The 20,615-nt window shown below is 42.2% G+C and overlaps 1 protein-coding gene across 1 annotated transcript; it reads right to left on the bottom strand.

The window, feature by feature from the left end:
- Nucleotides 1–904: 904 nt before the first annotated feature.
- Nucleotides 905–15,956, bottom strand: LOC102203518 (mucin-2-like). The gene is made up of 5 exons (XM_005752566.1): nt 15,737–15,956; nt 10,067–10,751; nt 8,352–8,513; nt 6,273–6,477; nt 905–5,852 (listed from the first exon to the last, which is right to left on the bottom strand). The coding sequence occupies exons 2-5, from the start codon at nt 10,209–10,211 to the stop codon at nt 3,794–3,796; spliced, it is 2,571 nt and encodes an 856-aa protein (XP_005752623.1). The 5' UTR covers nt 10,212–10,751; nt 15,737–15,956; the 3' UTR covers nt 905–3,793.
- Nucleotides 15,957–20,615: the final 4,659 nt, after the last annotated feature.

Raw genomic sequence — 20,615 nt, 5'->3', positions numbered from 1 at the left:
ATCACAAGGAGATTGCTGTTGCTGTTTGTGATCAATTTCAATGAGTTACCTCCAACAAATACTCCACATCTGGTTGGGAATGCATATTTTTACATACTTACTGGACCTTGCCAAGGTTCGCCAAGTGGTCTCTTGGCTTGTGTGACTAAGGAATTGTAAGGCAGATTAAAGAGCTCCACAGCTTTGGGAACCCGGGCTTGCAGACAGATTTCAGGCAACATTTCCCCAGTCATTCTGGTCAAAAGTCCACACAAACACACACACACACACACACACATACACACACACAGAGCGAGAACAGCTCTAGCTAATGCTAAGTAGTAACAGTTGTCAAGTAGAAATAGCACTCATTAACCATGGAGATATATATAACCTTATTAGTTCAGGTATACAAAAAACTTCAAAACAAACCAAAATTAATAAACAAAACAAAAAAAACAAACACCACCAGTAACAACATTTACCACAACATCAACGGCTTGTTGTCATCCTTGAACTTTCTGGAGGTCCGTCAGCCACGGCAAACTCTTTGATCTCAATCCATAAGATGAATCCGTTCAGACTCACATAAGTCCAGGTTCAAAACCAGGTATATGCACACTGATCCAAGTATTAATCCAGTCTTTTGTACGTTGGCTACCAAAACAGTCTGCTTCGTCATGTCCTTTGTATGGTGGGACACTGCTTCTGTCCATGACAGCGTCGTATATTGTGAGAGGTATCCGTATGGACACCTCTGCCAAGAAAGTTGTACATGAAGTACGTGAAATACATGTTGTAATGCAGCATGGACACAGGATTTAAGGATATCACCAGGTGAACCCTGCACCATGGGGACCTGACCATTCTCATGTCTTTGCTTTTTTTAGGCAACAGTTAAACATTCCAACCTTTAAGAGTTCTGGTTTAAGCATTCACCTGCCAGTACGATCCAATAACACCACTGTGCACTATTTCTCTTATTGGAGTCAACACACTTTCCAACACACTGCAAATTTAACGCACGTCTGTGAAAACTTTCAAATGCAGCTAACATTAACAGGCTGCAAAAACAAGTGCACTTTGTGGGAGCAGATATGAAGGCATCTTACCCTTTGTGCTCCAACCAGTTCAGTTTTAAGAATCCATGCGCTACAATGCTACAACACAAGATAACAAAGTGACAGTATACATTTTTGAATTGTATGCATTCGACTTGATGTTATACACCGACACACAGAGTCTCACAAATGTGTGATGGCGCACTTCCATCAAGCGCGTTGGAAATTACTTGTGTCCTTAAAACTGCACAATTATTCTACTGCTGTCAGGTGAAAAAGAAAAGAAAACACAGACAAAGGTAGGCAGAATTTGCTTGAACCACAGTAGAAATCCAAACCTTACAGATTTTACAATCAATGATGATGCATTCTTACTATGAAGCCTTTCAGAGGTGGTTATTCTGCAGCTCTCTCTCTGGCTATTTACACACAGACTCTTGCTGAAAAATATTGCTTTTCACTAATTTCACACTCTAAGGTGACTTTAAACACATTAGCCATTACTATACAAACATTATTCTGTGTCACTGACAAAATATACTCTACCTTCAAGTCTTTTTGTCACAAAATATCAATATTGACATGTTTATTATGTGAAGAGTGTACGAAACATTAATTGGTACCAACCGCTGCCAAAAAAATAAATCACAGTTCTAGCCAGATTGTGGGGCATCATTTCTAAGGCCTTAAAATATCTTGACTTACTGGCAAAACGTTGATTGGAATACATTTACTTGATCCCATTTTACCAGGACAAAGGAGAGTTGTCTATGAATAAGAGGTGCATGAAGCGTAAAGCAAGATGCTACTGTTTAGATGTATTGTATCATCTGACCTCAAACTCAGTGAAAGAGGCAAAGAAGGCAAGACGGGAACCATGACGTGTTTCGTCTCTGCTGTGTTTGGCGCTTTGTTTCTCTCTAAACGTACCCATTGTTTGCGTTTATTTATGTAAGAGCTTTTCTCTGTTGAATGGCTGACGCACAGGAAGCCTGCCGATCCTGTCCACCCCGAAAATCTTCTACACACAATCAGGATCGCAGGAAAAAAAAAAAAAAAACATCAACAGAAAAAAGTAAATGAAAAATAAAAAAAGCGACCCACCTAATTCTACCCTTCTGACAGACTTTTTCATCAAAAACGTCCCCTTAATGAATGAATCAGCTTTCCTGCTGTCAGTCAGCGTGAATCATCCGCCTACATCAGCCTCTCTTCAATTCCAAACCAGCCAATTTGTCCCCAGCACATTGCCAAACCTACGTCATCACCCAAGACGAGCGAGGCATCTCTGGCTACATGTCCAACTATTTAAAGTTCCTTATTTTTTTTTATTAACCGTGGACAACATAATTTCTGTGAGGGGTGTGATGCAATCTACAGCGACAATCTGTGCAGTCTTAATTCAGTATTAATGACGAATTGTGACAGTCATCGGATCGGCTGAGTTTCTCTCTGAGCATTTAAATCCTCTGCATCACTAAAACAGCATTAATCTGCTAGTCTGCTGAATTTGGGGGAAACAACCACTTTTTAAGGTTTCTGGTGTAGCCAACAAAAGTCTGTATCAAGACTACTTCTGCCCATGAGTCATTGGTCTACAAATGCACCAAAACTTAGGCTAGCAAAAGCCTAAAAGCTAATGATTTTGTGGTTTTGCAAGTAAAATTACACAAATCCAATCCCTGACTGTTTGCCTTCATGCAACTTGCTGTGCAAACATGGTTAGAAAAATGAACTTGAAGTAGAAACCAAAATTATTAGCAATTATCATCAAGTGTTTGATGACTGCATGCAGCATATGTTTTGTAGATATTTAATGGCATGTCCATCTGCTGTCACAACCAAACCATGACTGAGATGGTTATTTGTTTAATGGAAACTAATAATGTCATCAATTACTTTGTGTTTACAATTTTTGTTGCTGGCTAACAAATTACTCCATCTGTTGTGAAAGCCTCCAATGTACATGAGTTAAAATCACGTTGGAACTGAAAACGTCAACCTCAAGATGATCCTACAATCAGAGTTAAGGTTAACTCTAACTGTAACCCTAATGTTTTGAATAAAGAAAACTATATTTTTGCTAGTTTCAAGTTTTGTGTCAGTTTTTCTTTTGCCCTGGATGCCAAAGCTCAGGAGAACAACTTTCAAAAGCTAAAAAAACCTATTGTTCAATACCACAGATTAGATTTTAGGGTTTAGTTCCCACTTTACAAAGACTTTCCTGTAACTGTGAACCCCACTTAATGGATGTGCAGATCCTTTACGATTGGGTGCTTCAGATAATGCTCCATAATCTTTGTTAGAGATATAGATTTTCTTCATAAATAGGCAACTGTCCAAAATGAAGTAATAATGGATGGGTAGAAATTTTAGAGGCCGCTTTTGCAGCACCATCTAAATGAGATAAAATTAGGGAGATGGGGCCCACCTAGCTGACAACAGCTCTGCAGTGTGGTAGTCCTAAAACTTCTCCAACATTGCATGGTATTTGAGTGAAAACCGCTCTTGTACCTGGATATGTCAAAAGTTGGCACAAGAACTCTTTATGATTCCAACTCATTTTAAGAAACTCTCAAGTCAGCCATCTAAAAATTGTGCATGCCTATTAACGGGACCTATTTTATCCTCAGTCAAAATCACATTTAACTAAAGCCTTTCCAGTTACAGAAAGATTTAAGGGTAAACACTATCGATCAGTTCTTGTTGTCTGGAACCCCTGTCTGGATGGCAAATGACCCTACTTATGTCAGTCACACTGTCTCCATGACAATGACGACTTCGCCGCTGTCCTCAGATGTTGGTGTTGTGGTGGCGGTCGGAGTACACAGTGTAAGTCCTTCCTCTGTGGTCACCTGACCCCTTGCAGGGCAGTCCACACTGTCATGGAGATCAGAGTCACTATTTCTTTTATCTCTCTCCCCTCCATTTCCTCTCCTGCCACCTTCCTCCTCCTCCTCCTCCTCTTCATCCTCCTCCTCTACTCGACACCTGCACACCTCGATCCCAGAGTCACCTGTGAGTCGCCGGTGTCTATACTGGCTCTCATCAGCTCCCATGTCCTCATCGTCGTCTTCGTCATTGTCCTTCTCCTCCTGGTCCTCGTCCTCATTCTCCCAACTGGGTGGTCCTGGCTCAAAGACATCCACGCAGGGGGAAAACAGAGTCTGTTTTGGTGGAGACTGAGTAGCACGAGGTGATGGTGAGAGGGAGGATGCGTGGCCAGAGGAAGATCCACCTTTGTCAGACTGGTGGAAAGCAGTAAGGGGGTCCAGAAGTAAGGCTGGAGCAGGAAGGGAGGTGGAAGAAAGGGCTTGAAGAGTTAGGGGAGGAGGAGGAGAAGTAGAAAGGGATGGGGGTGAGGATGGGGAGAGTGTCGCAAGGGGTGACTGACAAGTAGCATAAGAAGATTCAGACTCTATGGTTATGGCTGGGCAGGGGGAAGCAGTGGACACTTGTTCTGAGAAAGTGAGAAGTGGTGTAGGGGTGGACAGAGGCTCAGACTCAGAACCAGCCCCAGGGCGCAATTCAAATCCAGAACAAGAACCAGAACTAAAACACGCCTGGGCATTTGAAGGCAATGGAGGAATATGGTCAAACTCAGACAATCGAGGCGGGACCAGAGAATGACCTGAATGATCTGTTTCTGCAGTTGAATCCAGGCAAGATGTTGAAACAGCAATAGACCCTAAATGCTGGGATAAGTGTGACCCAGGGCTGGGATGACCCTCGACTAAACCTGATCCAGGTGATAGTTCTAGGTTCTGGCACTGAGTTAGGATGGGTAAAGTTGGTGCTGCATCTGTGACTAGGGCAAGATTTGCATGCCTTGGAGACAGAAGGCTATTAACTGGTGAATCTGCAACTACCCCAGCTTTATGCTGTGGATTTGGAAGCAGGATATGATCTGAAGTTACCAAATCTGGAGGTTGTGTAAGCTTTAGAAATAGTGATTGTGGTTCCTGACCTTGTGTAAACTTTGTATGTTCTTGGACTGGAGACTGGGTAAGCTTTGTAGGTTCTTGGACTGGAGACTGGGTAAGCTTTGTAGGTGATGGAATTGGTACAAGAGTTGGGTCAGGAGTTAGGCAACCAGAAACAGAGCTTGCTATTGGAGACAAAGTTCTTCCAGCATCTGGTGATGGAACTGAGGCTGGGCTATTAGGAGAACTGACTGTATCAAAAGTCCTTGTTAAATTTAGTGTTTCCAGTGATTTTATTGTTATAGAAGAGTCAGAAGCAGTTGGGGTAGGAGGCCTTGACATTAAGGGAATCTTTGGGGTATCGTTTTGGACAGTATTGGTGTCCATTGCTGGGCTTTGTATTATTTGGATGGAGGGGAGTGCTGTGTCAACAACATTTGGACTAGGGAGTGTACTTGAGCTACAGGTGCTGACTATTGGGGTACATGGTGCTATGTCAAGCTGCTGCTTTATGGGAGATGTAGTCCCGACTGGGAGGGTGAGCTGAAAACCAGGTGAGGGTGGAGGCTGAGGGGAGGCTGCCCTGGTAACAACCGCCACAGTAACAGTCTGGTTGGAAACCGATGAGTTTGTGGCAACTGCTGTATGAGCTCCAGCACCGCTTACGTCAGCAACGTCAAGGACCATCCTCTCAGAAGCAACCTGCGTCTCGTTTGAATTCAAGTAGGTTGCAGCTGCAGAGATGGTCTCCATGGTGACATCAAGGGTGAGAGGCGTGGCTTCGCTGGGTGTGGAGGCATGGCTAGTGTCAGTCTCATATGTAATGGGTGCCGACAGGGAGGAGCTACACGGAGAGGAGGGGCAGCAGGAATCACAGGAACAGCTGGAGCTACAGGAAAGATTTACAGATATTGAATAACACCTGAATATTATATACTAAAGCTGCAAAAATCCAACTCATAAGGTAAACACAGTAATCAGTGACAGAAAAATTGTTTGAATGGTATTATCAGTACTGAAAATGCTACGTTGATGAACAAAATGAACCTTCTGGGATTTTCTTACCTGGATTGAACGTGCATCAAGACGGTATTATCAGTAGTTTAAATAATAGCGGTAGCAAAAATACTGGGAGTAGCTATTATTTGTGATAGTACCACTAATACCAGTGACACTTGATGTTACACTTGAGCTGAGGTAGGAAAAGCGCCTGGTTCCAAATCAGTAATTACTGCTACTTTTGCTGTTGCGGTAGTAGTTATAGTAGTATCACCACTTGTACTTCCTGTACCATTAGAAAAACTGTTACCTGTTGTCTGAGCTGAGGGAGGACGGCCCATCGCTGTGTGGCCGGTGCAGCAAGGGACCGTGTTGTGTGAGCAGATGGGGGTCGGCGGTGCGTGGAGGTTGAGGGTATCGAGGGGTGGTGAAGACGGAGCTGTAAGGAGGAGGAGGAGTCGAGGGCTGAGCTGCCACCTCCTCATAGGAAGGCAACTTCAGGGATGCCAAGAAACCTACAAGCAGAAGAGGGAAGGAAGGTTAGCACAAAGACACTGGTCAGTGGCCCTTTTCTTTTGTTTTTTTCTACATTTGTTTTGATGTAATGCACCAAGAGGGCAGTGGGATTGCTTTTTTTAAGCAGTCCCTCAGCAGGTTGATAGTGGTAACTTTGTTAAACTGAACTTAATAAAAGCCCAACTCAACAAAAGTGCTCTCTCCTGCAGCCATGTCAAAAGGTGGAAACTAAGATTCGAAAATCTTGTCCTATTTAGCAATATTTTGTGTACGTGACAAATAAAATTTGAATTTGAATGTGAATTCATTTGTATTCCTAGACATGCAAGATATCATGGTTTTCCAAATAAATAAACAATACCCCCCTGCCAAGGGGGGCGCTACAGCGAGTAGCTCCACAAATTAGATTTTTTTATGCTGGACTCCCAAAGCGTCTTTTATCCCCTCATGGGTAATTATAAATTACGCCTGGGTGATCTACCCCAAAAATGTCCAAACCTGAGTTTAAAAGACGATCAAGGAGTTGTGGTCCAGCAAGCATCTGTGATTTATATGACGTAGCCTTGATCTGAATTACAATAATGACAAGTGGGCAGCTTGATGCCGAGGCTCTACAAACAAAACCTGATGCATTTACAGATGCACTTCTCTTTGGAGTGCATTTTAGCACAAAGTTTCTGAAAACCTTTGGTCTATGTAACTCATTATGCAGGCAAGATATATGCTAATGGAGCTTTTTCTGCCAGCTGTAGATAGAACAAGTGATGAAGACAGTGTGATTTATCTGGAAGTAGCAAGACACTTAGAATTCTTTGATCATGCAAACCCACTGCATGGGGTGGGTGTAGCAGAGGAGGATGCTAGGGGACAGGATGAAATGGAGGAAGATGATCTGCTGTGACGAACCGCAAAAGGGTGCAACTGCATAAGGCAAATTCATAAAAATCAAACAAACAAGAAGTGGTTCAATTGTGATGCCACTTTAACTCGATTAGCACAGCGTTAGCATGATCCAACATCTCCTAGCTTGAGTGACCCCTGCTTCTACTTCAGCATATTGGAAAATGACTGACTGCATAATAAGACTTCAGTAAATTAACCATTCATTTGTGCTATTTTGCAGACACAGACCAAGAATGGGATGTGTGGAAGTGATGCATCACATGAAGATCTACTGCAACTTTAATTTTTCTCTGCAACACTTCAAGAAATGTGCTGAAAACCTTTTTAAACATATAAAGAAGCAAAAGTACATAGACTGTACACAGCTGAAGCCTAATATGCATTAAAATGAGCTGATATGTAGCGCCCAGTGAATATTTTTAAGTCATGCAAAAAATTATTCCAACGTTTAAAAGAAAAGAGAAGAAAAAGAAGAAAAGAGGGTAAACGTTTTCACAGGAATCATTCTTTAAGGCCTCCACACTGTAAATTTCCACTGAGTCGTCACAGCCACAGATTACAAAAGCGGCACGTCACTTGACTTGACAGCCGAGCATCAGTCACAAACAAGAACAGGCTTCATTGTCTTGATGCTGTGAGTGGAGTTTAGAGGCAGCTCTCATACAGACAGAGATCCCAAAGGTCCTAGAAAACCAGAAACCTATGGTTTTCCAGCCTCTGTTGTTTTGTAACAGTGCTCGGAGCTTCAGAATGAAGCCTTTTTTTTCTCCAATCAGCCAGAAAAAGATGAAGTCTGGAGCATCTTATCTTTAACCTTCTGTCCAGTTTTGACGAGTCTTGTTGTGGCTGGTTCTCGCTTTAGCCCTGCTGTGATGAGGTACGGATAGAAAAAAAACAAACCTAATCTAAACACCTCATTTTTCAAATAGCCACTGAAAGCATCCAGAAAACACAGATTCAGGTTTCTTACTGAGGTCCAGCATAGAGGAGGGGTAGGAGTTGGCTCCATGGTAGGCCAGCAGGCTGATCTCTCTCTGTCTCTGCTGCTGCTGGACTCTGAGTTTGGCTCGACGGTGTCGGTACGCACAGCAGCAGCTGAACAGGATGAGGACGGTCCACAGCAGCCAGAACCCTGAACACATCACACACACACACAGATTTCATTGTGATCATATGAAAATCTTCATTGACATTCTTGTATGTGACTAAACATTTAAAAAGTCCTTATATACAGAACCAAATAAACCAATGATGACATGACGTGATGCAAAGCGTTGTTGTTCATCTGAAAATGTATGAGAGTAATTTACAAAGTGCAGTAAATGCTCAGAGTCTACAGGAGCTTGGCAGAGAGATTCAAATATTCTGGGAAAAGTGAAACATGAGGAAACTGTTTTGTGGGTTCTTGTACAGTGAGAGCTCGGACCACCACCCTGTCACATAAGTCTCATTATTGGTGGGTGTTGAACACCATCAAGGGCGCCATTTGTCACCAAATCTTCTGGTTTTTTTAGGCGCAGCCAACAGCAGAGATGTGGAGGACCTCTCTGCTGCTGTGCTGGGTTTATCATGCGTTGACCTCCAGTAAACTGTGGGGCGGTTTCCAGTGGAGTGTAACGTGGCTTTAATGGGAAGTGGCACATCTAAGTCGAGGAGTAGGTGCTGCCCCAAGTCGAGGAGTTTAAGTTCCATGAGATCTTGTTCATTAGTGAGGAAGTAATCGAGCAGTGTCTGTAGTCATGTGGACGCTGCTCTGGTCTGTTGTGGTGATTCGATTTGAGCTACCAATGATTTATGGGTAGCAAGAAAGAATGAATGAGTCAATGCAAGCAGCAGAGGCGAACTTCCTCTGGTAGAGCTATACTCCACTGCAGACAGACAGCTGGAAACCCCACAACTGAGTAGATAATCTTGCTATGCTTGTTCTTCTGTTTGGAGCGCATGCAGACGCGTCTGTGTGGTCACAAAAAAAAAAGGTTGACCCTCACTCTCGCCATCTAGTGATTAAATTCACATCACTCAGATTCGCATGTACATAAACTGACTCGAGGACAGGAAGCAAAATTGAAGCTTTAGGAAATCAGCCATCTGGGACGGACTAGGAGTTTCTACTTCTTTACATTTAAAGGAGCCATGAGAAGTTCAGGCATCTGATCATGTGATGCCTCATTGGTGAGTTCGGCTATGTTGGTTATGTCCAACTGGGACAAGAGCTGGGGGATTTGGTCAGGTCCTGTTACCTGAACGAGCAGCAGAAAAATGTTATCAAAGGTTGGAAATCACACAAAAGCTATCTAGTTTGCATCCAGAAGAATGAAGTTATGATAAAAAAAAAATGAACAAAAACATAATTAACTTGTTGTCCTAAATGCTAATATTATAACAGCCTTGTTTTGAAAGAGATAATTCACTCATACTTTTCTATAAAAAAATTCAAGTCAGCCCATTAAGCGGTTGTTAGTGGTTTGATATTCTTTTTCTGTTAAATAAATAAATAAAAATCAGCTAACTGTAAAGCAGCAGCAAGTAAAGCAGGCTTCCTTTATTATTATTCAGTACAAGCACTCCTACAGCTGCATACATGCATGTATAAGAGCGACAGACCCAATTAGGAGTGCAAAATGATGCTGAGACAGCACCTTAAGTCACCGCTACATTACACTGAGCCTTAATAAATGAACTTACACCAGAGTTCATAGTAGTAGGTGCAGCAGCCGGTCTCTCCGCAGCAGTGTCCTGTCTCACACAGGTATCCTCCGTTAACGCTGGCACCCGGGCAGTACCGCGGTCTGCCCAGCAGGGGCTGGCTGCCACCGGAGTGGTACTCCATAGCACCCCTGCTTCATGCACACTTAGCCCCGAGCCACCGCTGCCTGCTCGCCGCAAGCCGCTAACTAGGCGTTAGCTGCTAAAACGTGTGATCCCAGTTGCAAATCCAGCTACATTTTTTCATGTAATCTGTTTTGTAGCCAAACTTTACTTCAGGAGCAGATAGCCTGTTATTCTTAAATTCTGGTCAGTCAGTAAATCCAAATAGCTTCAAAATTAAGCTAATCTACATTTTCAGCGCAGGTGAAACACCTGAAATGATAGATTCAGGCAGTTTCAGCGACGCCTCTGTGATAGCAAATTACTGAGCTTATCACCGAGAAGGACCAGAAACCAGGCGGGAACTTCTGCATCCAAAGAGAGACCGACGGGGCAGAGAGGAGCTTCCTCATCCGTTAGCACCACTCATGCACGATTTAAAGGCTACAGAACAGCAGCACCTACACCACCGTCATGTGACAGCTACTAAATCCTGTTAGTACTGCAGCTGCAAGAGAGCGCTGGGGAGGAGACAGGATGACAGCCAGTAGGAGGCTCTGAACTGGAGAGAGAGGAAAAAAACAAGAAGAAAACAATAGTTAATTGATAAGAAACAAGACAGGGTGTCTCTCTCTGTCTCACACACACACGCACACACACTACTACAGGCCTGTTTGATATTCATTGCCGCAGCGAGTCAAAGCACAAGTGACACAAAGCTGCCACTCTGTCCATGTCACACACACACACACCCGTGTTTGCACTTGTATCCTTGTGAGAACCATTGACATAATTCACCGCCTGAGTCCCGACTCTGATGGACGGGCTCACACACAGGGACAGAGGATCAACATTAAAAAAAACTTCAGGAGGGAAAGTAAAAGTGGCACTGAGACATGAGAGTAACGTTAATGAGTAGCAATTAAAATAAACTGCTGATGTTTGCAGTCATGGTAAAAAGAAAGTACATCTTCATTCTTATTCTAATTTTTTATGAATCTGAGCATATAAAAATCTTCCAGTTCTTAGGTCTTAAAACTATTTAAATACAGCCTAAGATGAACAACGGCTCACAACTTATTACACGGTTTCATTGTTTGTTTAACGTAACTCTAGCAGTAATGCAGAAGCAGTGCATGAAAAAAGTACACCCTTACAGGAATTCAGAGGCTAAGCAGCTGCTGATAATCAAATGCACTTGATTAAAGTCATCATCAGGAAGCGTGAGCACCTCTCTGAAAGCAGGCGTTCTGGTGGTTTGCTGGTCTGCAGCATTCAGATGTGTGTTAACACAATGTCGAGGAGTAAAGATATCAGCAACAATCTTAGAGCAGCAACTGTTGATATCAAATGGGAAGGGTTATGAGGATATTTCCAAACAATCTGAAGTCCATCATTCCACATCATTTTCTGAAATGGAAAACACTGAAGGCAGCTGACAATCTTTCCATGAGTGGACATCACAGCTAATTCACCACAAAATCAGAGCAACATCTCAGACTCGTCAGGCCTCAGTTAGCATGTTAAACATTAAAGTTCATGACAGCACAATCAGAAAAAGACTGAACAGGTGTGCCTGGAAAAAGCCTACTCTCTCTAAAAAGCACACAACAGCACGGCTTAGGTTTGCTTCTGAAAAAATCAATTTTTCAAGACTTCTAGAACAAAGTCCTTTGGACAGATCAGACCAAAGCAGAGACGTTTGGCCATAACGTAGAAAACCAAACACAGCACATCAGCACGAATACTGCTTCATACCAACTGTCAGCATAGTGGAGGATACGTGATGATTAGGGCTTGTTTTGCAGCCCAGGACCTGGGCACGGTGCAGTCATTGAGCAAACCATGAACTCTTCTATGTCAGTGTTTTCCAACCACTGTACTGTGGCATATAGGTGTGCCGTGGAAGATTATCCGGTTTCACCTGATTGGTACTCTAAGGCTACGTTCACACTGCAGGTCTTAATGCTCAATTCAGATTTTTCGATCCGATTTTTTTGGTCTGGTTGTTCACACTACAAATAAAATGTGACAACAAACGCCCTCTAGTGTGAACTCTCAAAGCGGCCCGCATGCACAAAAGAAGACGTCACACACAACACGCTCTGTTTACAGAAGTAAATATGGCGGCTACAGAGCTAGTAGGTGTTGTTGTAGCAGTCTATCAATTTGTGCGCAGTCGTAACCGACAGAATTTTGACAAATTAATTAGAGAAAGAAAGACACTGAGAAAAAAGAGAGCCCGTGCTTTAACAATGGCCTTGTTTGATGCAGTGGCTGCTACTTCCGTGCAGAGGTTTGTCTTCTTTAGCGCTGATAATTGGCGTCTGTCTTGTGTCAGTGACGTAAAAGATGGATTTAATGCGACATGACCATTCAAACAGCAGTCGCTTTGTAAAACATCGGACATGTATCAGATTCAGTACCACATACGAAAGTGACCCAGATCGGATTTGAAAAAATCTGATTTGTGCTGTTCAAACTGTCATACCATGATCGGATATGGGTCGCATAGTGTCAAAAAAGTCGGATTTGATGCGCTTTCACCTGCAGTGTGAACGTAGCCTTAGTGATCGGCATGAGTAACAGGCAGAACAATTGCATTCTCTTCCACTAGAGGGCAGTGCAACTACCTGCTCTAATTAAACAAGTTGCCATCTGCCAGTAAAACAGAAGAAGATGAAGAAGGAATGACTAAATAGTCATGCTGCAAGTGAGATGATGCAGCTCGTAATAGCAATAGATAAGTGTCAATGGAAAATTGTATTTAGTAGTCAGTATAATCTTTTAGTGATATAAGTTTGCATATGGTAGAATACTGCATGTAATTATTTGTATTAGGAAATATTCAACCATGTATACTTAGAGGCATGTAATTAATTGTGTAGTGGCAGGATGTGTGATTTTTAGCAGGCTTGGTTCACCCCCACATCCTGGGAGCATGAGAGAGTTCGTACCCTTTTTTATTGTTTTACGGTAGGATTAACGTAGCTATGTCTGTTTTAGTTTAAGTGCCTTCTTTAGATATAGATGAACTGCTGGACTTCCTCACCGTGTTATCTAGGGTGAACCATCTAGGGTGGGGGAGACTACCCTCTTTGTGACCAAGGATGTAGTTAGTTAAACATGATATATAAGTCACTTAGATAACTTAAAAATGTTATTATTTGGATTTTTTCAGTGTTTTACTTGTTCCTGAGTAAATCGGTTTGGGTAAGATTAAAGTTATAGAATAAACGTCAAACAGAAAACTGATTAAACAGAAGTGTGAGATGGTCGAGAATATACTCCAATGTCCTGTTATATTTTAGCGAGCGAGAAGCAGACGGCTGAGTTTATTAAACTCCACTGAGACAATCTGCGAATTTCATTAAAATTTAATAAACTATCATCTTGTCTTTATTTTTAGTTAGCACATACATTAAACACTTAAAGCTGTAAGCTAATGATAGTTATATAAGAGCAGATGCATGCTGGTGCAATAAGCTGTATGTTTTATGTTCAGTGGATGATGATCTGATTAGTCGACTAATCGCAAAAATAATCGGTGACTAGTCGACTATCAAAATAATCGTTTGTGGCAGCCCTAGTGTGCGGGGATAATTATCAATATGGTTTTTGTGACATTTTTGTTTAGGTGGTGTGCCGTGTGATTTTTCTGATGTGAAATATGTGCTGTGGCTCCAAAAGGTTGGGAAACAGTGACCTATATAACAAAGTATTCTGGAGTCAAATGTGAGGCCATCTTAATTCACGCAACCGGACAACGATCCCAATAACACCAGCAAATCTACAACACAACAACTGAAAAACATAATAACCAGTGTGCTGCAGTGGCCCAGTCAAAGTCTAGACAGCAAAGTGGAAAGCTGCCATTAGTCCTAAAGAGTGCTGAAACAATGCTGTCAAGAAGAGGCGACGTGAGGAGCTGATAAAGTCATACAGGACATCAGAACCACCTTTGGCAGCAAACTATGAAATCATGGGGTGGGCTTAGATTCTCACACGCTGCGTCTTCATTTTAGCTTTATTTTTGTTAAATAAAATGTAATAAGGAATGACAGCACAATCACATCACATGGTTTGTTTATCTGAGCTTGTAAATCCTTAAAACTGAAAGAGATTTTTTTCACATCTGCAGGAAGTCTGTTTTCACTGGTGTAGTTAAGGAAAATGAAATTAGTGACATCCCAATGTCTCTCTTACTCGTGGCTCAGTTTTTGAGGACGCTTTTCCTTTTTTGCATGTAAAATAAATGTTTAGCTAAAAATTTCTGGCAAGATTCACATTCCCCTCTGTACTGTCCGATGAGTGAGAGACACTGCGCTGCTTCTAACTCTGAGTCATTTCAGTATAGACCTGTTTATTGATTAATCAATAAGAAGAAAATTAATCTGTGTACGTAAAACAATCTTTAGTTTCAGGTTCTCAGTCATGTCTAATGCTCCAGCTGGTGGAGAAGTAAACTGAAAAAAATAACCTTTTTAAAAGAGGTTTGATTGTGAAATTTGTTTTGTTTTTGGCATTTTATTGTAACACTATATTACAGAGCAAACATATCACCATATCACAACAACAGTCACCTGAAGCCACTTTATATGTAAGGTAAAGACTCTGCAATAATAACAGATTATTCAGCAGCAGCTGGTTGTAGCCTGATCACATTGTACTCTGTATCAGACAGTTATGTCTTTAAAATGAAGTTAATTTTCATGTTTCTATTATACACAAATACACCAGCCGAATATCATTACCACATTCTTGACTACCATCTATAAACAAGATGGCAGAAAAGATAAACAAAGCCAAAGCACAGAAGTGTTGAAAACTGCTTAATTCAAAAGTAAATCAGACATCCAACTCTGCATTGGTTTATGCATCTAATTTCCCCATTTATAACTGCATTGCTATAACTCATTGGTTTCTCTTATTTTAAGAAGGACGTGACATCTGACTGAGAGTTCCTAAAATGCGATCATACTTGTTTTTCTTCAGCAAGCAAAGGAGGAATTCATAATGCAAACATTAACAGTGATTCTTTTTTTGTGTGTGGAATAAACTTAAACCCTCAAAAAAGCCCTGTAGAAAGGTAAAAACCAAAATGTCCTCAGTACGTATAGATGTCCTCACTCCCTAAAACTCAGTGGTCCCCACACTGACAGATGGCCAAGTGGACAAACACAGTGCTGCAGAGTTCACAGGAAAAGCTGGTGGTCTGTACAGGACTTTCTTTACTGGGCCAAGTTCTAGCTGCATTCTGCAGTACTACAAACACGCGCGCGCACACGCACTCACACATTCTTTGCAGCCTGGTAAACATGATGGCTGATGGTCAGTGAAGGCAACACGCGCGCACACATAAATGCCATATGTGTCCATACAGAGAGACGTCAGTAGTAAACACATACACGTTATTTATGGCCGCAGAAGCCTGGAGCCGCTGACTGCACGCAGGTTTTACTCAGACCCAGGCAGCCTGTAGACGGACCCCCCTCAGCTGCCTAACGGTAAAACCCCCCGGTAGCTCATAAACAAAAACAGCCCTACCGCTCCGTCCGTCCGCCCGTCCTCCACTGGGTCAGTCTGCGGGACTGGCTGCTTCTGCAGTCGGTGTGATTCCTGTTTGTCTGCCGCGGTGTCGGTGCTGGGTACGCCGGGGCCTCCTCTCTCAGTCTCTGGTCCCCCGCCTCCTCGCGCTCCCTTCTCAGTGCGACCCTCCGCCAGCCCCGCCGCCATCAGCGCCAGCAGCACGTCAAGCATGCACAGCGCGAGACCACACACCTCCGCCCTGTCACCACTGTTCCTTTCAAAGTAAATACCTCTTTTAAAAAGTGCAACAGAACTAATGTGTATTTTCATAACTGTGCCACAAAATGCAAACCAGTCAACTAATCACGAAAACTTTGTTTTTTACCACTTTACATACACATCTATGACAAGTCTCTGAAAGTCTGACCTAATGGATTTTACACTCAAATATGGGTTTTCTTGCATGCACCATTAAACAGAGAGCATTGTGAAAAACGAAAACAGGAATGAGGGGTGAATTTGTACAAGCCATGGAGTTCCACAGCGCTCTGATATAGAGCCTATACTTCTTGTTCATGTTTAAATTATATTCTTGTTAAAAAAACAACGACAACAACTCGTAACAAGTGATTGATGGGTTATTTTTCCTTCTATTCTTTTTAAATAACTACCTTATCAAATTATATTAAGGCTTAAAATGTACATGATGGGGGCATGGTACTTAATTCTGATCTTATTCAATCAACATTATTGGCGGTACGCAGCCCCATAGACAGGAGGCAGTAGGGGCCTTCGACACCTACTAGTTTATTAGAAGTTTTTTTTTAATCATCCATTCACATAGATGACCACTAACAGAGGTATAGGAAGACTCCATAATCTGTTGCTGCTGGCTTCCAGTTGATAAGGCAATATTTATAGGTAAAATTATTTAAATGGAGAGCATAACGTCCATTGAATGGACTGATAATGATGAGCTAAAGCAGGTGCTTTGACAGTGGATGGCAGCACAGGCTGACTTCAGTTAGCCTGCGCCACCTGAACTGTGTTTGTGCTGTTGATGCCTTTTAATTTTAATGAAAATGCATTTTAATGAAGGTATCTGACAAATAACAAGGCTGCTGTGCAGTTAATTCTACTAAGAGGTCATCTAAGATGTCTGTGCTCTAGTAATAGCGAATGAAATTCTAGGATTTTATTCAGATCTTGCCTAAAACCACCATACTGGCAGTGAAAAAGCTGTGGCTTCAAGATTCAAAACCAGTGAGTGAAATCATGGTGGCCACATCGTGTAGACTCCAAACATTTTGGTCAGCATTTGCCAAGCCAACTGTATAAATAAAGTTGGCTTGGGGCCTGGAACCTGGAACAAGAGCCTGGAACAAGAGCCTGGAACAAGAGGAGACTAATGTGCCGAGTGGAAACAGCAAAATGTTTAGAAAGATATGCACAATATTACAGTGGGGCAAAAAAGTATTTAGTCAGCCACCGATTGTGCAAGTTCCCCCACTTAAAATGATGACATTCTTTAGGATTTGTAAAGAATTTATTCGTAAATTAGGGTGGAGAATAAGTATTTGGTCACCTCAAACAAGGAAAATCTCTGGCTCTCACAGACCTGTAACGTCTTCTGTAAGAAGCTTTTCTGTCCCCCCTCGTTACCTGTATGAATGGCACCTGTTTGAACTCATCATCTGTATAAAAGACACCTGTCCACAGCCTCAAACAGTCAGACTCCAAACTCCGCCATGGCCAAGACCAAAGAGCTTTCGAAGGACACCAGGAAAAGTATTGTAGACCTGCACCAGACTGGGAAGAGTGAATCTACAATAGGCAAGCAGCTTGGTGTGAAAAAATCAACTGTGGGAGCAATCATCAGAAAATGGAAGACATACAAGACCACTGATAATCTCCCTCGATCTGGGGCTCCACGCAAGATCTCATCCCGTGGGGTCAAAATGATCATGAGAACGGTGAGCAAAGATCCCAGAACCACACGGGGGGACCTGGTGAATGACCTGCAGAGAGCTGGGACCAAAGTAACAAAGGTCACCATCAGTAACACACTACAACGGCAGGGAATCAAATCCCGCAGTGCCAGACGTGTTCCGCTGCTGAAGCCAGTGCATGTCCAGGCCCGTCTGAAGTTTGCCAGAGAGCACATGGATGATACAGCAGAGGATTGGGAGAATGTCATGTGGTCAGATGAAACCAAAGTAGAACTTTTTGGTATAAACTCAACTCGTCGTGTTTGGAGGAAGAAGAATACTGAGTTGCATCCCAAGAACACCATACCTACTGTGAAGCATGGGGGTGGAAACATCATGCTATGGGGCTGTTTTTCTGCCAAGGGGACAGGACGACTGATCCGTGTTAAGGACAGAATGAATGGGGCCATGTATCGTGAGATTTTGAGCCAAAACCTCCTTCCATCAGTGAGAACTTTGAAGATGAAACGAGGCTGGGTCTTCCAACATGACAATGATCCAAAACACACCGCCCGGGCAACAAAGGAGTGGCTCCGTAAGAAGCATTTGAAAGTCCTGGAGTGGCCTAGCCAGTCTCCAGACCTCAACCCCATAGAAAATCTGTGGCGGGAGTTGAAAGTCCGTGTTGCTCGGCGACAGCCCCAAAACATCACTGCTCTCGAGAAGATCTGCATGGAGGAATGGGCCAAAATACCAGCTACTGTGTGTGCAAACCTGGTAAAGACCTATAGTAAACGTTTGACCTCTGTTATTGCCAACAAAGGTTATGTTACAAAGTATTGAGTTGTATTTTTGTTATTGACCAAATACTTATTTTCCACCCTGATTTACGAATAAATTCTTTACAAATCCTACCATGTGGATTCATGGATTTTTCTTTCACATTCTGTCTCTCACAGTTGAAGTGTACCTCTGGTGCAAATTACTGACCTCTGTCATCATTTTAAGTGGGGGAACTTGCACAATCGGTGGCTGACTAAATACTTTTTTGCCCCACTGTAACTGCAAATACAGTATTAATACAGTATTAATACAGTATTAACAGATATACAATTAATGTAAAGTACCCCATGAAACTATATACTATATATAATATAAATATTAAAAATATAAAATATGTTTTAAAGAAGTGTTTGTATATTTTAAGTTATTAGTATAATATAAAAGAATAAATCTGTGTAGAGTCATGTTGTTTCATGTGTTGTTTTATATAAAATACGAGTGTATATCTAAAGTAAATATAATGTTTCACATGGCATCATCGAAAGTGGTTACAGTTTCACCTTTATTCAGTTTTTTATGCAGCAAAGTCGATACATTTGTAGCGTCGCCCATTGCGAGTTTTATTTTGTAAAAACCATTAAACTAAAACGGAAGTTGTGCGTGTGCGCTTTTATCTGACTGCACCGCCACGAGCCAGCAACAGCTGCTGCTGCAGCACATCCCCATCGGTGTGTCGGTGAAACCAGGAGAGAGAAAAAAAAACACCTCACCGACGAGGACGTGTCTGTATGTTCATCAAGAAATAATCAATTATATCGACATGTCCTCGCGCGCAGGTACAGAATACCTCAGACCAAAGGCACGTTCAGGTTTCACAGGAAATAAACAGGTCCTAACAATAAATCTTAGTATAGAAGAAAAAAGAGGACCATGGTTTCTCAGTACGGACGCACTGGTATCTGATTGGCTCGAGGTGGCGGGCTGGGAGCCAATCAGAACACCTTGAGGGATTTTGCCGGTCCTAGCAACAAGAAGAAAAACCAAAGGGTTTCGCACTTTTCTCAAAAGAGTAAAAAAGGAAATGTGGTGAATTTATTGAAACTTTTACTGCTAAACTTTCTTCTTCGCTGAATCACGTGCTCTGACACACATCTGAAAATCTGCTTCGCACCGTTTTTTGTGTCAGAAATCACTACGAGTTGTGAGAAATGCATTAAGAGGGTTGAGAAAACTCAGAGCTTTAACAATTCTTCTTTAACTGAACAAGGACTTTATAAATCTATTATAAACTATGAAGCTGTTTGAAACCATTGTTTGTATTGACAGCATGTCGACATATAGGGAATGATATATGGGGATTTTTAATATCACGTTACTTTGGATCTCTGACCTCATCTTCAAGGTCAAATAAGGTCAAAATTTAAATAAAATGTTTGATCTTTAAAACTTTTTTTTAAATCCTGCTCCTTATTTGTATTATTCACGTGTAGGAAATGATAGTGGCGATTCTAAATAATTAAGTCTGCATCCAAATCAATCAATCAATCAATCAATCAATCAATCAATCAATCAATCAATCAATCAATCAATCAATCAATCAATCTTTATTTATAAAGCACTTTTCATATAATACACACACACACACACACTTAAAGAGTAAAATTGGGCTGGGGACACATGAGCCAGGTGAGGAAACACTATCACAGGGAGCCGTCTGCACCGGGAGCCGGTCACAGATCGCAGCCACCAGGCTGGGCACACAGGAGGAGGGAGGCAAAGAAGCCCACCAGCCAGGCTGAGAAGACAGGCAGAGCCCCAATAGCCACCGTTGATCACAGCCCCGGTGCAGAGAGCCCCCTCCAAGGAAACACTGGAGATATGACCCAATAAGAATATATACAGGATAAAAAGATAAAATAAATAAGAATGGGATACAATATAACTTTTAGTTGAGTTTTGCGGCTGATGGAGGTGGGGACTGCTGAAGATTTGATTTAACACCTGGAAACATGGCTGGAAATGTCTGTGAAGGTTCTCAGTCATCCAGGTCATCGTAGTCAAAGGAGCTTGCAAAGAAAAGCGTCTGGACTTCAGTAGCATAAACTCAGCCACTTATAACATTGCTAAACACCTTGCTACCATCCTTGCTCCTCTCGTGGGGAACACCCCACACCACATCAAGAACT

This window comes from Pundamilia nyererei, unplaced genomic scaffold (assembly GCF_000239375.1).
Source record: "Pundamilia nyererei isolate P.nyererei 1_Seehausen unplaced genomic scaffold, PunNye1.0 scaffold00366, whole genome shotgun sequence".
NCBI classification, from domain to species: domain Eukaryota; kingdom Metazoa; phylum Chordata; class Actinopteri; order Cichliformes; family Cichlidae; genus Pundamilia; species Pundamilia nyererei.
This window is presented reverse-complemented; position numbering and strand designations above follow the sequence as displayed.